Source organism: Malaclemys terrapin, chromosome 6, assembly GCF_027887155.1.
Source record: "Malaclemys terrapin pileata isolate rMalTer1 chromosome 6, rMalTer1.hap1, whole genome shotgun sequence".
Taxonomy (NCBI): Eukaryota; Metazoa; Chordata; order Testudines; family Emydidae; genus Malaclemys; species Malaclemys terrapin.
The window spans coordinates 6,460,422-6,476,643 of NC_071510.1; the positions used below are offsets into that span (position 1 = coordinate 6,460,422).

General features: G+C 46.0%; 1 protein-coding gene across 2 annotated transcripts; it reads left to right on the forward strand.

The window, feature by feature from the left end:
* Positions 1-1,985: 1,985 nt before the first annotated feature.
* On the forward strand, positions 1,986-11,358 carry THAP1 (THAP domain containing 1). 2 transcript variants are annotated; one of them, XM_054032315.1, is made up of 3 exons: positions 1,986-2,193; positions 3,182-3,383; positions 10,788-11,358. In XM_054032315.1, the coding sequence occupies exons 1-3, from the start codon at positions 2,123-2,125 to the stop codon at positions 11,223-11,225; spliced, it is 711 nt and encodes a 236-aa protein (XP_053888290.1). In that variant the 5' UTR covers positions 1,986-2,122; the 3' UTR covers positions 11,226-11,358. The 2 variants fall into 2 exon arrangements, with proteins under 2 accessions (XP_053888290.1, XP_053888291.1); XM_054032316.1 differs by having other exon boundaries at positions 3,182-3,377.
* The last annotated feature ends 4,864 nt before the right edge of the window (positions 11,359-16,222 follow it).

The following is a 16,222-nucleotide window of genomic DNA, read 5'->3' on the forward strand; positions in this document are numbered from 1 at the left end:
TGCCCCTATTATCCACCAGTTGTCGCCCCAGCCAAGGAATTCCTCTGTCCCTGTTCCCCATCACATTTCATCTACTCAGCCGGCTTCCTGGCACATTTCAGTGCTTCTATCCCTGCACCTCCAAACCAAGCTCCTTTCCCCACAGGGCCTCTATAGGACGCTGGCCTGTTCAGCTTCTCCCTATCCAAATGGCTTAGGGTATATCTACACTGCCCACATTCTGCACTGTGATGTGGGCAGTGTAGACACGCTTTATTGCCAGGAAAGAGCTCTCCCGGTGATTAAAAAAACCCCCACCCCAAATGAGCAGTGGTAGCTTTATCAAGTGCTGTCTGTACTGGTGCTTTTCAGCGCTAACACTTTTGTCACTCAGGAGTGTGTTTTTTCACACCCCTTAATGACTAAAGTTTTAGCGCTGAAAGTGGCAGTGTAGTAGGGTGACCAGATGTCTTGATTTTATAGGGACAGTCCCAATATTTGGGGCTTTTTTTAATATGGGCTCCTACTACCCCCCCCTCCCTTGTCCCGATTTTTCACACTTACTATCTGGTCACCCTACAGCAGTGGTTCCCAAACTGGGGTTCGCACAATGTTACAGGGGGGTTGACAGAAATTTTTCCTTAATGGTGGCCAGAGGACCCCAGGCATGGGACGCAGCAGGTGTGACCCAGTTGTGGAGCAGACAGCCGAGCCCTATGGAGCGCTGAGTGGGTAGCCGAGCTCCAGTCAGCGTGGGGCCGGGCAGTTGGGGCTGGCAGTCCGAGCCCCAGCAGTCAGCACGGGCCAGCAGCCCGAGCCCCGTGGAGTGTGGAGCTGGCAGCCCAGACCCCAGTGTGGGGCCAGCAGCCTCAGCCCCATCGCGGGCAGGGAGGCAGCTGGGACCCCTTGGCAGACGGGAAGTTGGGTGGCATGAGGGACAGATTGAGCAGGGGCCACGCTGTACATGGGGGGGTGGTCCAGGCTAATTTGTCCCTTGCGGGGCTCCCTCCTAGGGATGCCCCTGGTGGTGGAAGAAAAGGTGTTTGCGCGCCAAACCAGCCGGACCCTGGTAGTAGTCAATGTAGCAGTGTTCAGGTGCCTCAGTAATTCGATACTAAGTCATTTTCTCTCGAGTGCTGTTTTGCTTCAGTGAGAGGTGAATGAATGTTAGCATCACACTGAGGAGATTTAAACTTAAATCCCTGGAAATATTCATTTTTAGGAGGGCGTTCACGAGATTTCACATTTTAGTGAAAGGGGTTCCCGGATTGTTAAAGTTTGGAAACCACTGCCCTACAGTGTAGACACAGCCTTAGTTACACTTCCAGGAACACCGCTCTGGCAGTGGCCTATGCTGCTGTTCTGTCCCGAAAAACAGCAGGCAGGAGAGAAGCTAGGAGGCAGGAAGCAGCCCCAGGAGGGAAGGAGCCCAGGCCCACCTGATGTTTCCCACCTCACCCAGGAGAGCAGCCCTCACTCAGCAGCTAGAGGGGACAGAGTTGCTGGCCAAAGGCAGGAGAGTGGGACTCAGCCAAGAGGGTGACCAGACGTCCTGGTTTTATAGGGACAGTCCCGATTTTTGGGTCTTTTTCTTATATAGGCTTAGGGTGACCAGGTGTCCCAATTTTATAGGGACAGTCCCGATATTTGGGGCTTTTTTTTATATGGGCTCCTATTACCCCCCCACCCCCGTCCCGATTTTTCACACTTGCTATCTGGTCACCCTATCAGCAAATGAATCGGTCTGGTAGCCTCAAGCTGGAAGGAGCGCAGGGAGGTACTGCTGGGCTCCTGTCCAGATGTGTGAACAAAGGGGGCGGAGCAAGGGCAAAGAACAGGGAGGGGCGGGGCGATTGGGGCCCGCGCCGCGCTCGGGGTCTCTGCGCCTATTGGTGGGCTGATCGGAAAGACTCCACCCACGCGTAGGGGAACGGCCAATAGAGGAGAGCGATGCGCTGTTCTCGCGAGAGTTGAGCTGAAGCTGGCAGCGCCATCTTGAAGTCGGGAGAGGCCGTGTCCCTTTTCTGCTCCTAGGGGCTAATAGCAAAGGGGATGGGGGCCGGGCAGTGACTGAGTTAGCTGGGTCCCTGCGCTCCTCGTCTGTGGGTGCTGGAGCGGAGCAGGTGGCCGCCGGCGGGGGAGAATGGTGCAGTCCTGCTCCGCCTACCGCTGCCGGAACCGATACGACAAAGAGAAGCCTATCTCCTTCCACAAGTGAGGACGGGGCAGGAGCGCGCCTGCGCGGGGCGGGGGCGCGCCACGGCGGGGGGAGGGGCCATGCCCAGGGTGCGCGCTGGGGGCGCGGGGAGTAACCGTCATTGGCGAGCAGCCCAGAGCGCGTGCGCACCGGCCGTTGGGGGGAGCGCTCACCCAGGGGGAGTCCTGCGCAAGTGGGCCTGTCCCAGCTGCTCCTCCCGCGTGGGGGGAGGGGTTCCTGAGGGGAGGCCGGCTGTGCCCGGCGCTGTACAGACAGCCTGCCCCATTCCTCCTGGGGAGCGGGACGGATCTGCCCTGGCACCCTGGGCCATGTGCCTGTTTGGTGCCTGGAGCAGGCAGCCCTGGTGCCTGGCGTGGGCCAGCCAGCTCAGTGGCACGGCCTAGCCCACAGGGGGATGTAAACACTGGGCAAGTGAGGGGCTGTGCCAGCCTGCCCATCTCCGGGTCTGGCTCCAGGCATCTGCACCACCACTTGGTTGGAGCTTCCTAGGAGAGCTTGCAAAGGAGCCGGAGGCTTCTTCACACTTTGCAGGTGTCCTGTGAACATGCCTGTTTGAGGCCTCGCGCTCTATTGAAATCCTCTTTGCCACTTGCTCGTTGGGCGGCCTGATGTTGGGCGGTCTGGCTTTTTCAGTTCCCCTGAATAAAGCAAAAACCTGCCCCTGGGCTCTGCCCTGTCAGCTGATCCATGAAGGTGACCCCTTGTGCCTCCCCATTGCCCCCCCCCATGCCCAGCAAGGAGATGACTGTGTTTATCAACTTGCAAAATCAGGCCCTAAGCAATGGTGCTGAACATAACAGTAGCAGGGGGGAGGGCTTTTTGTTCCTTGTTTATACTGCAGCTAACACTGGGGGTCCTGGTCCATGACCAGTGTTTCTAGATGTTACACCAATACCTTGTCTTAAATGTCTTATGAATGTCTACAGTGCTATTGCTTTTTTTAGAAAGCCTTGAAATGGAGCTGAAGGTCCATTTCATTTGCAGGTTTCCTCTCACGAGACCTGATCTCTGCAAAAAATGGGAAGCTGCTGTTAAAAGAAAAAACTTCAAACCAACAAAGTATAGCAGCATTTGTTCAGAACACTTTACTCCAGATTGCTTTAAAAGAGAGTGCAACAACAAGCTACTGAAAGAAAATGCTGTGCCCACAATATTTTGTTACACTGAACCCAGTGAGAAGGTAAAGGTAAACATGAAAACTCTTTCTTATAATACATAAATTAAAGTATGTATACATTGTCAAATACTGCAGTATAAGTATATATTTTTTTAAAATGCAAAGAAGGGAGAGAAGCAGTGTTAAGGAGATAGGGATTTAAGTCTGATCTGCTCTCTGCACATGTGCAGAAATAGACGGAGAACTTAGAAGGGTCCCGAGACATATAGAAGAGAGGTATGGTAACAACTAGAAATGCTCAGCTGTTTTTATGAAGCTATATGGAAAGTTTCCATTAAGAGCAAGTGGTCTTGTGGTGCCACACAATCACCACCTGAGAGCTGAGCCAGTTGGCACTCGGGAAAGGGTTATAAATATGTGAATTGGAGTCATCAGCTGATTGATGGAGGGCCAAAGAGCTGTTTCTGATATGAAGGCTGTGTTCCAATACTTGTCTCACTTTGGATACAGGTATAGGTTCCCTATCTTGCTAGAAACCAATGAGTCAAGGTGGGTGAGGTACTATCTTTTATTGGACCAACTTCAGTTGGTGAGAGAGACAAGCTTTCAAGGTGGAACAGGTAGTTTAGCATAAGTAGTTAACCTATAGGTTAAGAGACCATTTAAGGTGAAGTAGCCTGTTAACATATCTCCAGTGCGCTAAATGTCCCAATAACAACTATGTGGGTGAAATGAGACAATCACTGCACACTTGAATTAACCCATACAGAAAACTGATAAATGACAAAGACACCGTATCACCTGTAACACTTTTCACAAAGCGATCACTTTATATCTGACCTCTCGGTCCCCATCCTCAGTGGTCCCTTGAAAATACACCTCTACCCCGATATAATGCGACCCGATAAATATGAATTTGGATATAATGCGGTAAAGCAGTGCTCCGGGGCGGGCAGGGCTGCGCAGTCCGGTGGATCAAAGCAAGTTCGAAATAACCCGGTTTCACCTATAAGGCAGTAAGATTTTTTGGCTCCCGAGGACAGCGTTATATCAGGGTAGAGGTGTATGTGTTAACTACTTATGCTAAACGATCTGTTCCACCTTGTATTTAGCTGTGACAGGGAATGAGTACATTTCCCAGACCTGAAGAAGAGCTCCGTGTAAGCTCAAAACCTAGTCTCTTTCATCAACTGAAGTAGGCCAATAAAAGATATTACCTCACCCACCTTGTCTCTCTAATATCCTGGGACCAATGTGGCTACAACTCCTCTACATAGATACCAATTAAGCAGTCCACTATTAGCTCAGGGACTGGAATTAGCTGCTGACTGCAAGAATCTTGGAACTGCTGTTTTTGCTTAGGAGATTCTCATGTGTTTTGGAGGGAACTGAGAGAGGCTGCCCTTCTCACGCTCTGGAGAATCCAGGTGACACAGGCATATTTTGAAGCCATATTAGAAAGTGAGAAGATGTGAAGGCAGTGTGTATGTGTGTTAAAGTGTACAAGAGTGTACGTTCTGTTGCAGACTTACACTGAAATGTATGTAAAGAAACCAAGGTGTGGGGGAGATAACTCTCGATAGGTATCCTTTTTAGGTGACAGATCTGAAGTACTGTCCCACATTGATGCATCAATAGGATTTTAGAACAAATTGATAAATTAAACAGTAATACGTCACCAGGACCAGATGGTATTCACCCAAAAGTTCTGAAGGAATTAAAATACAAAATTGCAGAACTACTAACTATAGTATGTAACTGATTGCTGAAACAAGCCTCTGTACCAGATGACCCGAGGGTAGCTAATGTAGCACCAATTTTTAAAACTCTCCAAAGACAATCCTGGCACTTATAGGCTGGTGAGCCTAACTTCAGTAACAGGCAAATTGGTAGAAAATCTAGGAAAGAACAGAATTATCAAGTGCACAGATAAACATGTTTTGTTGGGGAACAGTCAATATGGCTTTTGTAGAGGGAAGTTATGCTTCACCAATCTATTAGAATTGTTTGAAGGTGTCAACAAGCATCTGTATAAGGGTGATCCAGGTGATGTAGAGTACTTGGATTTTCAGAAAGTCTTTGACAAGAGCCTTTAGTGAGGGACCTTAAGGAAACACAATAGTCCTGGAATAACAGGACTCTTATGGATCAATAACTAGTTAAAAGATAAGAAATAAAGGGTCCATTTTCACCGTGGCGAGAGGTTCTGCCAGGAGCTGTCCTGTTCAACATATTCATTAATGATGTGGAAAATGGAGTGAACAGTGAAATGGCAACATTTGCAATTGCTATGTATTAATTCAAAATAGCTAAGTCCAAAGCTGACTGCAGTTACAAAGGGATCTCACAAAACTGAACAACAAACGGGCAGATGAAATTCAACACTGATAAGTGCAAAGTAATGCACACTGGAAAAATAATTCCATCTACACATATATAATGGGATATCTAATTGAGCTGTTAGCACTGGAGAAAGAGACCTTGGAATCACCTTGGGAAACCTCTGAAAACTTCAGCTCAACGTGCAGCAGCAGTCAAAAAGGGTAACAGAATGTTAGTAACTATTTGGAAGGGGATAGAAAATAAGACAGAAAATATGATTCCACTATATTAAATCCCTGGTTTATCTGCACCTTGAATTCTGTGTCCAGTTTTGGATTCCCCATCTCAAAAAGGATATAATGGAATGAAAAAGTTTCAGAGAAGGGCAACAAAAATGATCAAGGGTATGGAACAGCTTACATACAAGGAGATACTAAAAAGATTAAGGCTGTTCAGTTTAGAAAAGAGATGACTAAGGGGTGATGTGACAGTGGTCGGTATAATCATGAATGGTGTGGAAAAATGAAGAGAGAGGTTTTATTTACCCTTTCCCACAATACAAAACCCGGGGGTTACCCAATTAAATTAATAGGTAGCAGGTTTAATACAAACAAGGGGAAGTACTTTTTCACACAACACATAATTAACCTGTGGAACTCATTGCCATGGGATGTTGTGATGGCCAAAAGTATAACTGGGTTCAAAAAGAACTAGCCAAGATGGCTGGGGAAGCAACCCCATGCTTGAGATGACCCTAACCCTCAGATTGCCAGAAGCTGGGAGGAAAGGACAGAGATGGATCCCTCTAACTGTTCTGTACACTCCCCCAGAAGCTCTGGTACTGGCCACTGTTGGAGACAGTATACTGGGGTAGATGGCATTGACCTGACCCAGTGTGGCTGTTCTTATGTTTTTAAGTGAGGAAGTCTATATAAGGATCACCAAAAGGTTTACTGCCTAATAGTTTATTTAATAAGTTATTCAAAAGTATTCCTAATACTTTTTGCAAATGTCTGTATGCGTATTAATTGTTCACTTAGGAATTGTAGAGCACTCTCTCTGCTGTTTATTAGGGCTATCGATTAATCAAGTTAACTCGCGTGATTAACTAAAAAAATTTTATCGCAATTAATCATCGTTTTAATCGCACTGTTAAACAATAGAATACCAATTGAAATGTATTAATTTTTTGGCTGTTTTTCTACATTTTCAAATATATTGATTTCACTTTCAACACAGAATACAGAGTGTACAGTGCTCACTTTATTATTTTTATTACAAATATTTGTACTGTAAATGATAAAAGAAATACTGTTTTTCAATTCACCTCATACAAGTACTGTAGTTCAATCTCTCTATCGTGAAAGTGCAACTTACAAATGTAGTTTGGTTTTTTTGGTTGTAGAACTGCACTCAAAAACAAAACAATGTAAAACTTTATAGCTTACAAGTCCATTCAGTCCTACTTCTTGTTCCGCTAAGATGAACAAGTTTGTTTACGTTTATGGGAGATAGTGCTGCCCGCTTCTTATTTGCAATGTCACCAGAAAGTGAGAACAGACGTTCGCATGGCACTTTTGTAGCCGGCATTGCAAGGTATTTGTGTGTCAGATATAGTAAACATTCCTATGCTTCGGCCACCGTGCCAGAGGACATGCTTCCATGCTGATGGATCTCATTAAAAAAAAAGTGCGTTAACTAAATTTGTGAGTGAACTTGGTGCGGGAGAATTGTATGCCTCCTGCTCTATTTTACCCACATTCTGCCATATATTTCATGTAATAGTAGTCTCGGATGATGACCCAGCACGTTTGTTTTAAGAACACTTTCACTGCAGATTTCACAAAACACAAAGAAGCTACCAATGTGAGATTTCTAAAGCTAGCTACAGCACTCGACCCAAGGTTTAAGAATCCGAAGTGCCATCCAAAATCTGAGAGGGATGAGATGTGGAGCATTCTTTCAGACGTCTTAAAAGAGCAACACTCCGACTTATAGGCTCTAAACTTTTAGATTGTTTTACTTTTGAACGCAGTAATTTTTTGGACATAATTCTACATTTGTAAGTTCAACTTTCATGATAAAGAGATTGCACTACAGTACTTGTATTAGGCAAATTGAAAAATACTATTTCTTTTGTTTTTACGGTGCAAATATTTAATAAAAAATAAAGTGAGCACTGTACATTTTATATTGTGTGCTGTAATTGAAATCAATATATTTGAAAATGTAGAAAACAGCCAAAAATATTTAAATAAATGGTATTCTATTATTCTTTAATAGTGTGATTATTGATAGCTCTACTGTTTATTAATTCCTACATTCAGGGTTTTTGATCCCATAGCTCTGAGGTTGAACTCTATCTTTTCAGAAAAGATGAGCCTATGCTGGCCTGTGCTTTAGCAGAGAGGTAAAATGAAGTGCAAGAAAAAGTGGAGTGTAATAGAAGTATACATAATATTACCTCTGCATTTCCTACTCCCCACCCCTCACACACCTTGTCTGTTACATACGCAGTGTTACTGCCTCCAAACATCAAATGTAGCTCCTCCTGACAGAGCACATGTGTTTTTTTCTTCATTGCACCACCGAGTGACATACCCAGGCTCTACCCTTGGGACTAGAGCGGGTTATTCAATTCTTCCCCTTCGGCACACTGAGTGCACGGAACAGGAGTGATTTGGAGGATTCCTAGCTTCTATAAGGGAGATAAAACATGCACCAATAAGTCTCTTTTCTCTCGCTCCTTTGAGAAGGGAACAGAAAGGATGTTGAGAATAGCAGAACAGCAGCAGAAAAAGCTCAAAGAGATATGGGGGGGGGATGACAGAGGGGAAAAAGATGGGGAGAGAGGCACACAGGAGAGTAGGAAAATTAAAGAAAATAGCCTGGAAATAAAGAGGGAATGTAAGTGGAAAATGGAAGGCAGCTAGTAAGAAAGAAAGAAAGACACAGCATGTGCAAGAAAAGATGAGCAACTTTCAGGTAAATACTCTTTATTTATACTTTCTTCTTTGATTGTGTTTCCCTGATAGAAAAGATGAGTATGGTGGGAGCCAAATTAGACACAAGAGAAAGGGTGAGATGGAGAATATTCTAACCAAGTTGCTGCCCATGCCACAGGACAAATATATTAGGATCAGTGGCAGTTCAGATTCCTGCATCTGGCCACTGTGCCTCAACCCATGTGGATGGATCACTTCTAGGGAGCAGAGTGTAATTCTCTCTCTGCTCATTCGTTCCTTGCCCCCTCTTTTTGTACTGTTAGTAAGGATGCCTATTAGTGTCAGTTGTGGAGGTGGATTTGGCGATGTGCACAGCTGTTCACTCCGAGCTGTTTTGATATTACCAGCTCATTTGCAGCAGTTTTAAAATGACCATAGATAGTGGTAACTTATTCTCAGAGCAGGGTTCAGATTGATTATCTTGATGTAAAAAGCTGTGTAATACCATTTATTTTAATACCTGTTGCTGTTTTTCCTGGTAGGATCTTTGGGACAAAAACTTCATTGGGTATAAGAAATGCTTTGAATTCGCCCATAATACGTCAGTGATGGATTACCAAGGGAGAAGGCCACGTATACCGAAAGGGAGATCTTTTATGAAAGATGGCATGTGCCATCAGCCAAAAGGGGGAGACTAGAATTGGAGGATACCAATTTCTGCAAGTCTAGTTGTCTGGCGATTGTCCCGAGTGCTCCTAAGGAGGGTGAATTGCTCACTGAGAGACATGCTTTCCCCTTCCTCTTTCCCTTGCCATCTTCCCCACAAAGGGGGCTCTGAGAATTACGGTTGACTAGTACAAGTTTGACCTGGTCAAAATGCTTGACATCTTCATGTGGGAGGCTAAAAGATACATTGTGACAAAAACATAGGTTCATTTTATCTGAGGCACACAACTGGGATTGTCAGATTGAGGTTGTGCTAATGTATACTGGTTGACTATACATGGGCACCTACAAGAAACTTTAAATCAACACTGGAAGCAAAACTGACTTTCCAGTTACACTCTGCTTAGTATCATAGTCAATGCAGGAGCAATGTCTAGGCAGTAGATTAAAAACAGATACTAAATTGCTTGGCTAGGATGTCTTGGGTAGTGCTGTATTTCCATGTCTTTTACACCTATATATTAGATCTAGCTCGATCGCTCAGGGCGGTGAAAAATTTTGCACCCTGATAGGTAAATCTGATCCTCACTGTAGACAGAGCTAGGTTGACAGAAGAATTCTTTGTGGCTATTACTTCTCGGAGGGATGGATTATCTACATCGATGGCAAAACCTCTTCTGTCGATGTAGGAAGCATCTACGCTACTTATGTAGTCTAAACATGCCAGATCCTCAGAGCACAAGGTTCTAGGGGTAACAGGTTATGTAATTTGCAAGTACTTGGGTGAAGAATATAGCATCTCTGTCTCTGACACGGTTAATGCCATTAAATGCATTGAGACCATCAAAGCAGACCGTTACAAAATTGACTTCTAGGTCAATGCATCTTTCACCGAGAAGTTCTTAGCTGTTTTTGCTAGATACTGGGTATGCTTACTGTTGTGTTTCAAGAGCACTGTTCCATGTGAGTCCAAGCCGATGCAATTCTGAATGCTCTCTATATCTTTGGGACAGAAAGGATTTAAGTCTTCCCTGTGTTCATTACCTGTTTTGGGGGGACTTGGGCTAGGTAAGTACACTAAGTGTATCTAGGTTAAAGTGGGTGAATGAGTTCTTGCAGCTGATAACCCTTCAACCGTGTGGTGGAGTTAAAGACTGGACAGTTCATAATTTTGTAAGTGTTTTGACAAAGTCTTCAGAAGTGACTAGAGATTTTGGTTGCCTCAATTTCTAGGTGTCCAACTTGAGACTTTTAAGAAGGTGGGTGCTCAGCATTTCTGAAAGCTTTTAGGGTGGCTCAAACGGAGCATTGAAAACTGAGGTCCCCCAAATCCCAATCACTTTTGAAAATGTAGGCCATCAAACTTCATGAACAGAATTAATGCTAAAAAGGGGGGTGCTTATCACCTTCATTTACTAATTTCAGCCATGTGTAGTGCATTGTCAGCTGGGTGCTGTAACTGTTGCATACAGATTAATGTGGCAATTAGAATGCTGTTCACAAAACAGATTAAAATGTACTTTCTGTCTTGCTGATTTAGACTGAAGAATTTACAGAGCAACCCGAAGATCTGTCTGCCGCACCACCACCCCCTCCACCACCCCCTACTCTGCTACCACCTGCCCCACCGCAGCCTTCCTTTCCTTTGTCTCAAATAGATGCAAGATTGGTAGATCCAAGTATTGGATTATTAATGCCTCCTCTCCAGACCCCTAATAATCTTGCTGTTTTCTGTGATCACAACTATACTGTAGAGGATACAGTACATCAAAGAAAGAGAATTCAGCAGCTGGAGGAACAAGTTGAAAAACTGCGAAAGAAGCTCAAGACAGCGCAACAGCGATGCAGACGTCAGGAAAGACAGATTGAAAAACTGCGAGAGATCGTTCAGTTTCAGAAGGAAAAAGACATAGTGGCAGGAAAAGGCTATGTGATTCTACCTAATGACTATTTTGAAATCGTGGAAGTACCTGCATAAAAACATTGACATTCATTTTAAAGGGGCAGTGCCAAATAGCCTCTTCAGATTAACACAGAAGTTCAGTTTAAAAAGAATGCTCTCTAATTGTGTGTAAAAACCATTCTAAAAATAATAAAGAAGCTATAAAATACTCAATAGAGCACAGTTTTTGTTCATTGTCATTGCAACTGTTAACACTTTTAATTAGGCTTGGCAGAATTAGACTTTTTTGGTAATATTGATGGAAAATATCAATGTTTGTTTGTTTTTAAGGTTTTTTGTTGATAATTTAAATCAGGCCTGCACAACTCGTAAAGCAGCGAGGGCCATATTACTCCAAAGAAAACAGCTGAGGGCCGAAACCCCCGAGCACTGCCAACCCCCCCCAGCACCACCCAGCCCTCCCCCCCCCCGAAACAACACACACACCCTATGCCACCCGCCCCACGGAAACAACCCCCCCAATACTGCCGAAACACAACACCCCTGCCCCCCCCCCCCTCCAGCGCCACCTGCCCTGCAGAAACAAACCCTCCTTCCCCAGCGCCACCCCACCGAAACAGTATTGAACCTCGGTAATTTGTTATAGCGGGCCCCTAAGGTAGTATAATTAAGGTAAAAGAAAAATGTCTTTGCTAGAAGTAGAATAAGATCTTCCCCCCACTTTGTAATCAATTGCCCTGTTGAATGAATGAGGTGTGAATGAGGAAGGTGTGGAAGGCAGGCACCTCCAGACAGCTGCAACCCTTGGAGAGGGCAGGGCCAGCTCTAGGATTTTTGCCGCCCCAAGCAAAAAAATTTTTGGCCGCCCCCTCCCCCTTTTTTTTCCATGCCCCTCTGCCTCTGGCCCCGCCCCAACTCCACCCCTTCTGAACTCCTTCCCCAAATCCCCAGCCCCGCCTCCTCCCCCGGTATGCCGCATTTCTCCCTCACCATTGCTTCCTGCGGGCCCCCCGCGACCTCCCACCCTAGCTCACTTCCGCTCCGCCTCCTCCCCAGGCGTGCTGCCGCTCCGCTTTCTCCCCCCTCCCTCTCAGACGAGGGAGGGCGGAGAAGCGGAGCAGCGGCGCGTTCCGGGAAGCAGGCAGAGAGGAGGTGAGCTAAGGTCGGGGGGTACAGGAAGTAACGGGGGGTAGAGGAACCCCCTCCTTCACCCGCCGCTTGCCTACTCACCTCCCCCGCGGGCCGCACAGTGAGCCCACCTACTCAACCCCCGCGGGCCGCACAGTGAGCCCACGTGGGCTGCATGTTGTGCAGGCCTGATTTAAATGTTCACTCCTGTGCAAACTTATGGGGCGGGGTCAGATAATTGTTTAATGACAGTAGATAAAGCTTTAATTTTTTTTGAGTTGCAGTAGAACTGTTAAAACACAAATTGTCAAATTACATGTCAAAATATACAAAGTAAATGTCCTTAAATCACTAATAAATTCTCAAGCAGTAATTTTGATTGACGGAAATATTTTTTTCGTTCATTTATATGAAATTGTCATTTACTGACATTTACCAATGAAAATCTAATCCTTCCATGTTTAGTTTTAATAAACTGGAAAAATGTTTTACAAATACATCTCACAATTAGAATCTACATTTGTTTTTTTAAATCTGCCATGCTTTTAATAGGGGGAGGATGCAGGTTAAACAAGTATAAAATGTATAACAGAGTTTTGGCCTGGGAGTTGGGTGGGCAAAGAGTATCTCAGCTGAGAGTGAAGACTATTGGGAGGCAAGATTTTCAAAAACATTTCGTATCTGCCTCACTTTGTTCCCACTTCCAGAGTCTTCAGTGGGAACAGAGGCACTTTTGAAAATCCCACCTGTCATTTATTCTGTGCGTATTGCAGGGTGGGATAACTTTCTAACCTCAAACTAATGATCCTCTGCACGTTCTATTGTCAGAGCATTGTATAAACACCAATCCAACATCACTCCAGTGAGGTAGAGAAAGTGTATAGTCCGCCCCATGAAATGCACCCCAAGTATGTACATCTCTTCCTTTGGAAAACCTCAGGGGAGGATGGAAATATGTCAAAATATCTGACTCTGAAGCTGTAGCTATTGGGAGAGGAAGCAGGTGGAGCGCTGCATTGGAAGTTCCATCCAACCCCTGTTAGGCTGGGTTTCTGCTAAGAATAAATAAATAAATTAATGGAGATATCCCATCTCCTAGAACTGGAAGGGACCTTGAAAGGTCATCAAGTCCAGCCCCCTGCCTTCACTAGCAGGACCAAGTACTGATTTTGCCTCAGATCCCTAAGTGGCCCCCTCAAGGACTGAACTCACAACCCTGTGTTTAGCAGGCCAATGCTCAAACCACTGAGCTATCCCTCCCCCCTGAATGGGGTCAGGAAGGGCAGCATGCTGCTGAGAGTGGCTGTTTCTCAGCACTGCCTCTGATAAGCCACAGTCTCTAATGCAGGGAGCCAGGTGCAGAGGGGTGAGAGCGCTTTGTGGAAGGTGGGACTATACCATGTTGTCTCTGTTCCCTCCTGTGGTGGAGGTGTCGGGTGCTTTGCTCCCATATGGTCTAAAACAGGGGAGCACAGATCTCGGTATTATCCCCTTTTTACAAACGGGTAATCTGAGACAGGTTTCGACTAAAACTTTCAAACTCAGGTGCCGAACACCAGGTACCAAATAAATGGCTTGATTTTTTTCAGGGGTGCTAAGCACTCACAACTTTCATTGCATCCGACTGTGACTTCTGAAATCAATGCAGAATCAGGATGGGGGGGGGGGGGGCTTAGAATGTACAACATTTAGTACAACAACTTTGAATTCGTGTTATGTCTAATAAGACTTGGAAATCACATCATTTAGGTTCATCATCTTAGTTTTTAATGAGAAGCAGCTGGTGCTGACCTTGATTTAGTGGAATAAACACACACACACACACCCTCTCCACGGCTCAAATCTATGAGAGAGTAGGAGAGTGATTTTTTTTGTGTCCACATTTATGCAGTGTGAATTCTAGCTTTGATTAGCAGTTCTAATTCAAGATGGGTTTTAAAAATACGTGTTTCATTTTCTCCTTAGCACTGCTCTTTTGAGCATGGCATTTCAAAATGAGAAATAGTATTTAGAAACAGTTTGATACTCTGGCATCAACCATTCTGTATCTGCTTTCATTACGGTTTGGTAGTGTTCCTGTATTTAAGTATCTGAGAGCATTTTTGTTAAACTCAATTTTTTAAGGTCTCAACTTAATTGTGTACATTCAGTATCTGTTCCAGGTGGAAACTTAGCAAACAGTTTGCTAAAGCAAACTTAGCTTTGGGGTACTTCTATTCTCCCCCACCCCCTTTGCCAAATTGTTTGTCATTTTAATAGTTTTATAAAGGATGTTTTTGTGGTTTCAGATGCGGGGGAAAAAAGCAATCAGAAAATATAAAACAAAAATGTGCAGACCAATACTTGAGGGTTTTTGCTATTACCCTTAAGTACTTAAAATAATCTGGGAAATATATAGGTTCAAAAATGGCTAATACAAAAGCATAGTCAGTTCTAAAGAATTGTTAATGTTCACCTACTGATACCATGTATGGTGATGGGAGGAGGGGGTACAGTACATCAACTTGTTCTTGTTCCTTTTACAAGAATTTTTCTGTAGATTCCTGCTCTTCAAGTCCCCAACTCAGCAAAGTACTCAAGCACGTGCTTAACTTTAAACATGTAAGTACCTTGCTGAGTCGGGGCCTGTACAAGTCTCGGCCAAGGTTCGACCCTCAGCGGGGCTGTGGGGTATCTCACCGCCTCGCTCTGGTCCGCCGTCAGTCCTGGTCCAGCGGTAGTGTGGGACAGCAAACACACGGTTAGGGGCTCAGGCCCTTAAGCAGGGGCTGAGCCAATAGGTCAGGAAAAGCCCCGGGCCCTCGATCAGGGCGGGGCAGCAACCACGCAGTCTGGAGCTCAGGCCCTTAAGCAGGGGCTGAGTCAAGGAGCAAGAGGTCCCAGCCTCCCTAGGCCAGGGAAAGGGGGAGTCTGCCACCCAAGGAGTGGGTGGCAGGGGGGACCCAGCCCCTCCCACTCCACTGCGTCCCAGCCCGGGGCCCTAGCAGCGACGGAAACTCACTGCTGTCAGTGGGGATCCTGGCTGCAACACACTGACATAGGCTCTGGCAGTGCTGCAGCCAGACTGGGGTCAGCTTCCCCCGGGCTACTTCCACATTCCCCCCTCGTAGGGTACCTGGGCCGTACTAGTGTCCTCGGTGATCTCCACCAGCATCGGTTCCTCCGGGTAGGTAGCGAAGGGTAGGTTCGGCTCCTCCTTGAGAAAGGGGCAGGCTCGGCTCCTCCTCGGGGCAGCTGGAAAGGGGCAGGCTCGGCCATCCTCCTCGAGGTAACGGGCGAGAAGTAGGCTCGGCTGGCCTGGTGAGTCAGCAAGCCGGTTGCGGCCTGCTGCTGTCTCCCAAGTAGGACCTCGGCCACAGACATCTGCTCTCTCCGCCGGCTTGTTCTCCACTGAGCTCTGCAGGCATGCTTTTATACTTCCGGGTCGGCGCCGTGACCTCTGAGGGGTGGGTGCCGGACCCGGTGGCTCCGCCCACGTTGGTGTTAGGGGAGGTTTGGCCCTCAGCGGGGCTGTGGGTATCCCACCGCCTCGCTACAGGGCCCAAATGAGTACTGTGATTTTTGGATCCAGAATGCAGTGACTGCTATTCTCTGTGTGCTGCCTTATGCAATCTGACCTCCAGTACAGAGGTAGAGAACTGTGCTCCCAACTGCTTTCACTTCCCCTCGTACCATAGTGAGTAATGAGTTTTCTCATTAGAGAGGCAGCCTGTCATGCTCCTGAAGCATTTTTATTCCCATTGGAAGCTTCTCTTCACTCCCTGCTTTGATTCCTTCCTTACAGCAGCTAATGCAGTAGATGATGATCTTTGCCAGGCCCCTAGCAGCTGTCACTTTACCATGCAGCACTGATGTCTATGGCAAGGCTTTTAGTAAAACCTAACATTCAAAAACCAGAGCTCATCCTGCTAGAGGTGATTCTTGCCTCACTGGAATTTCCTCCA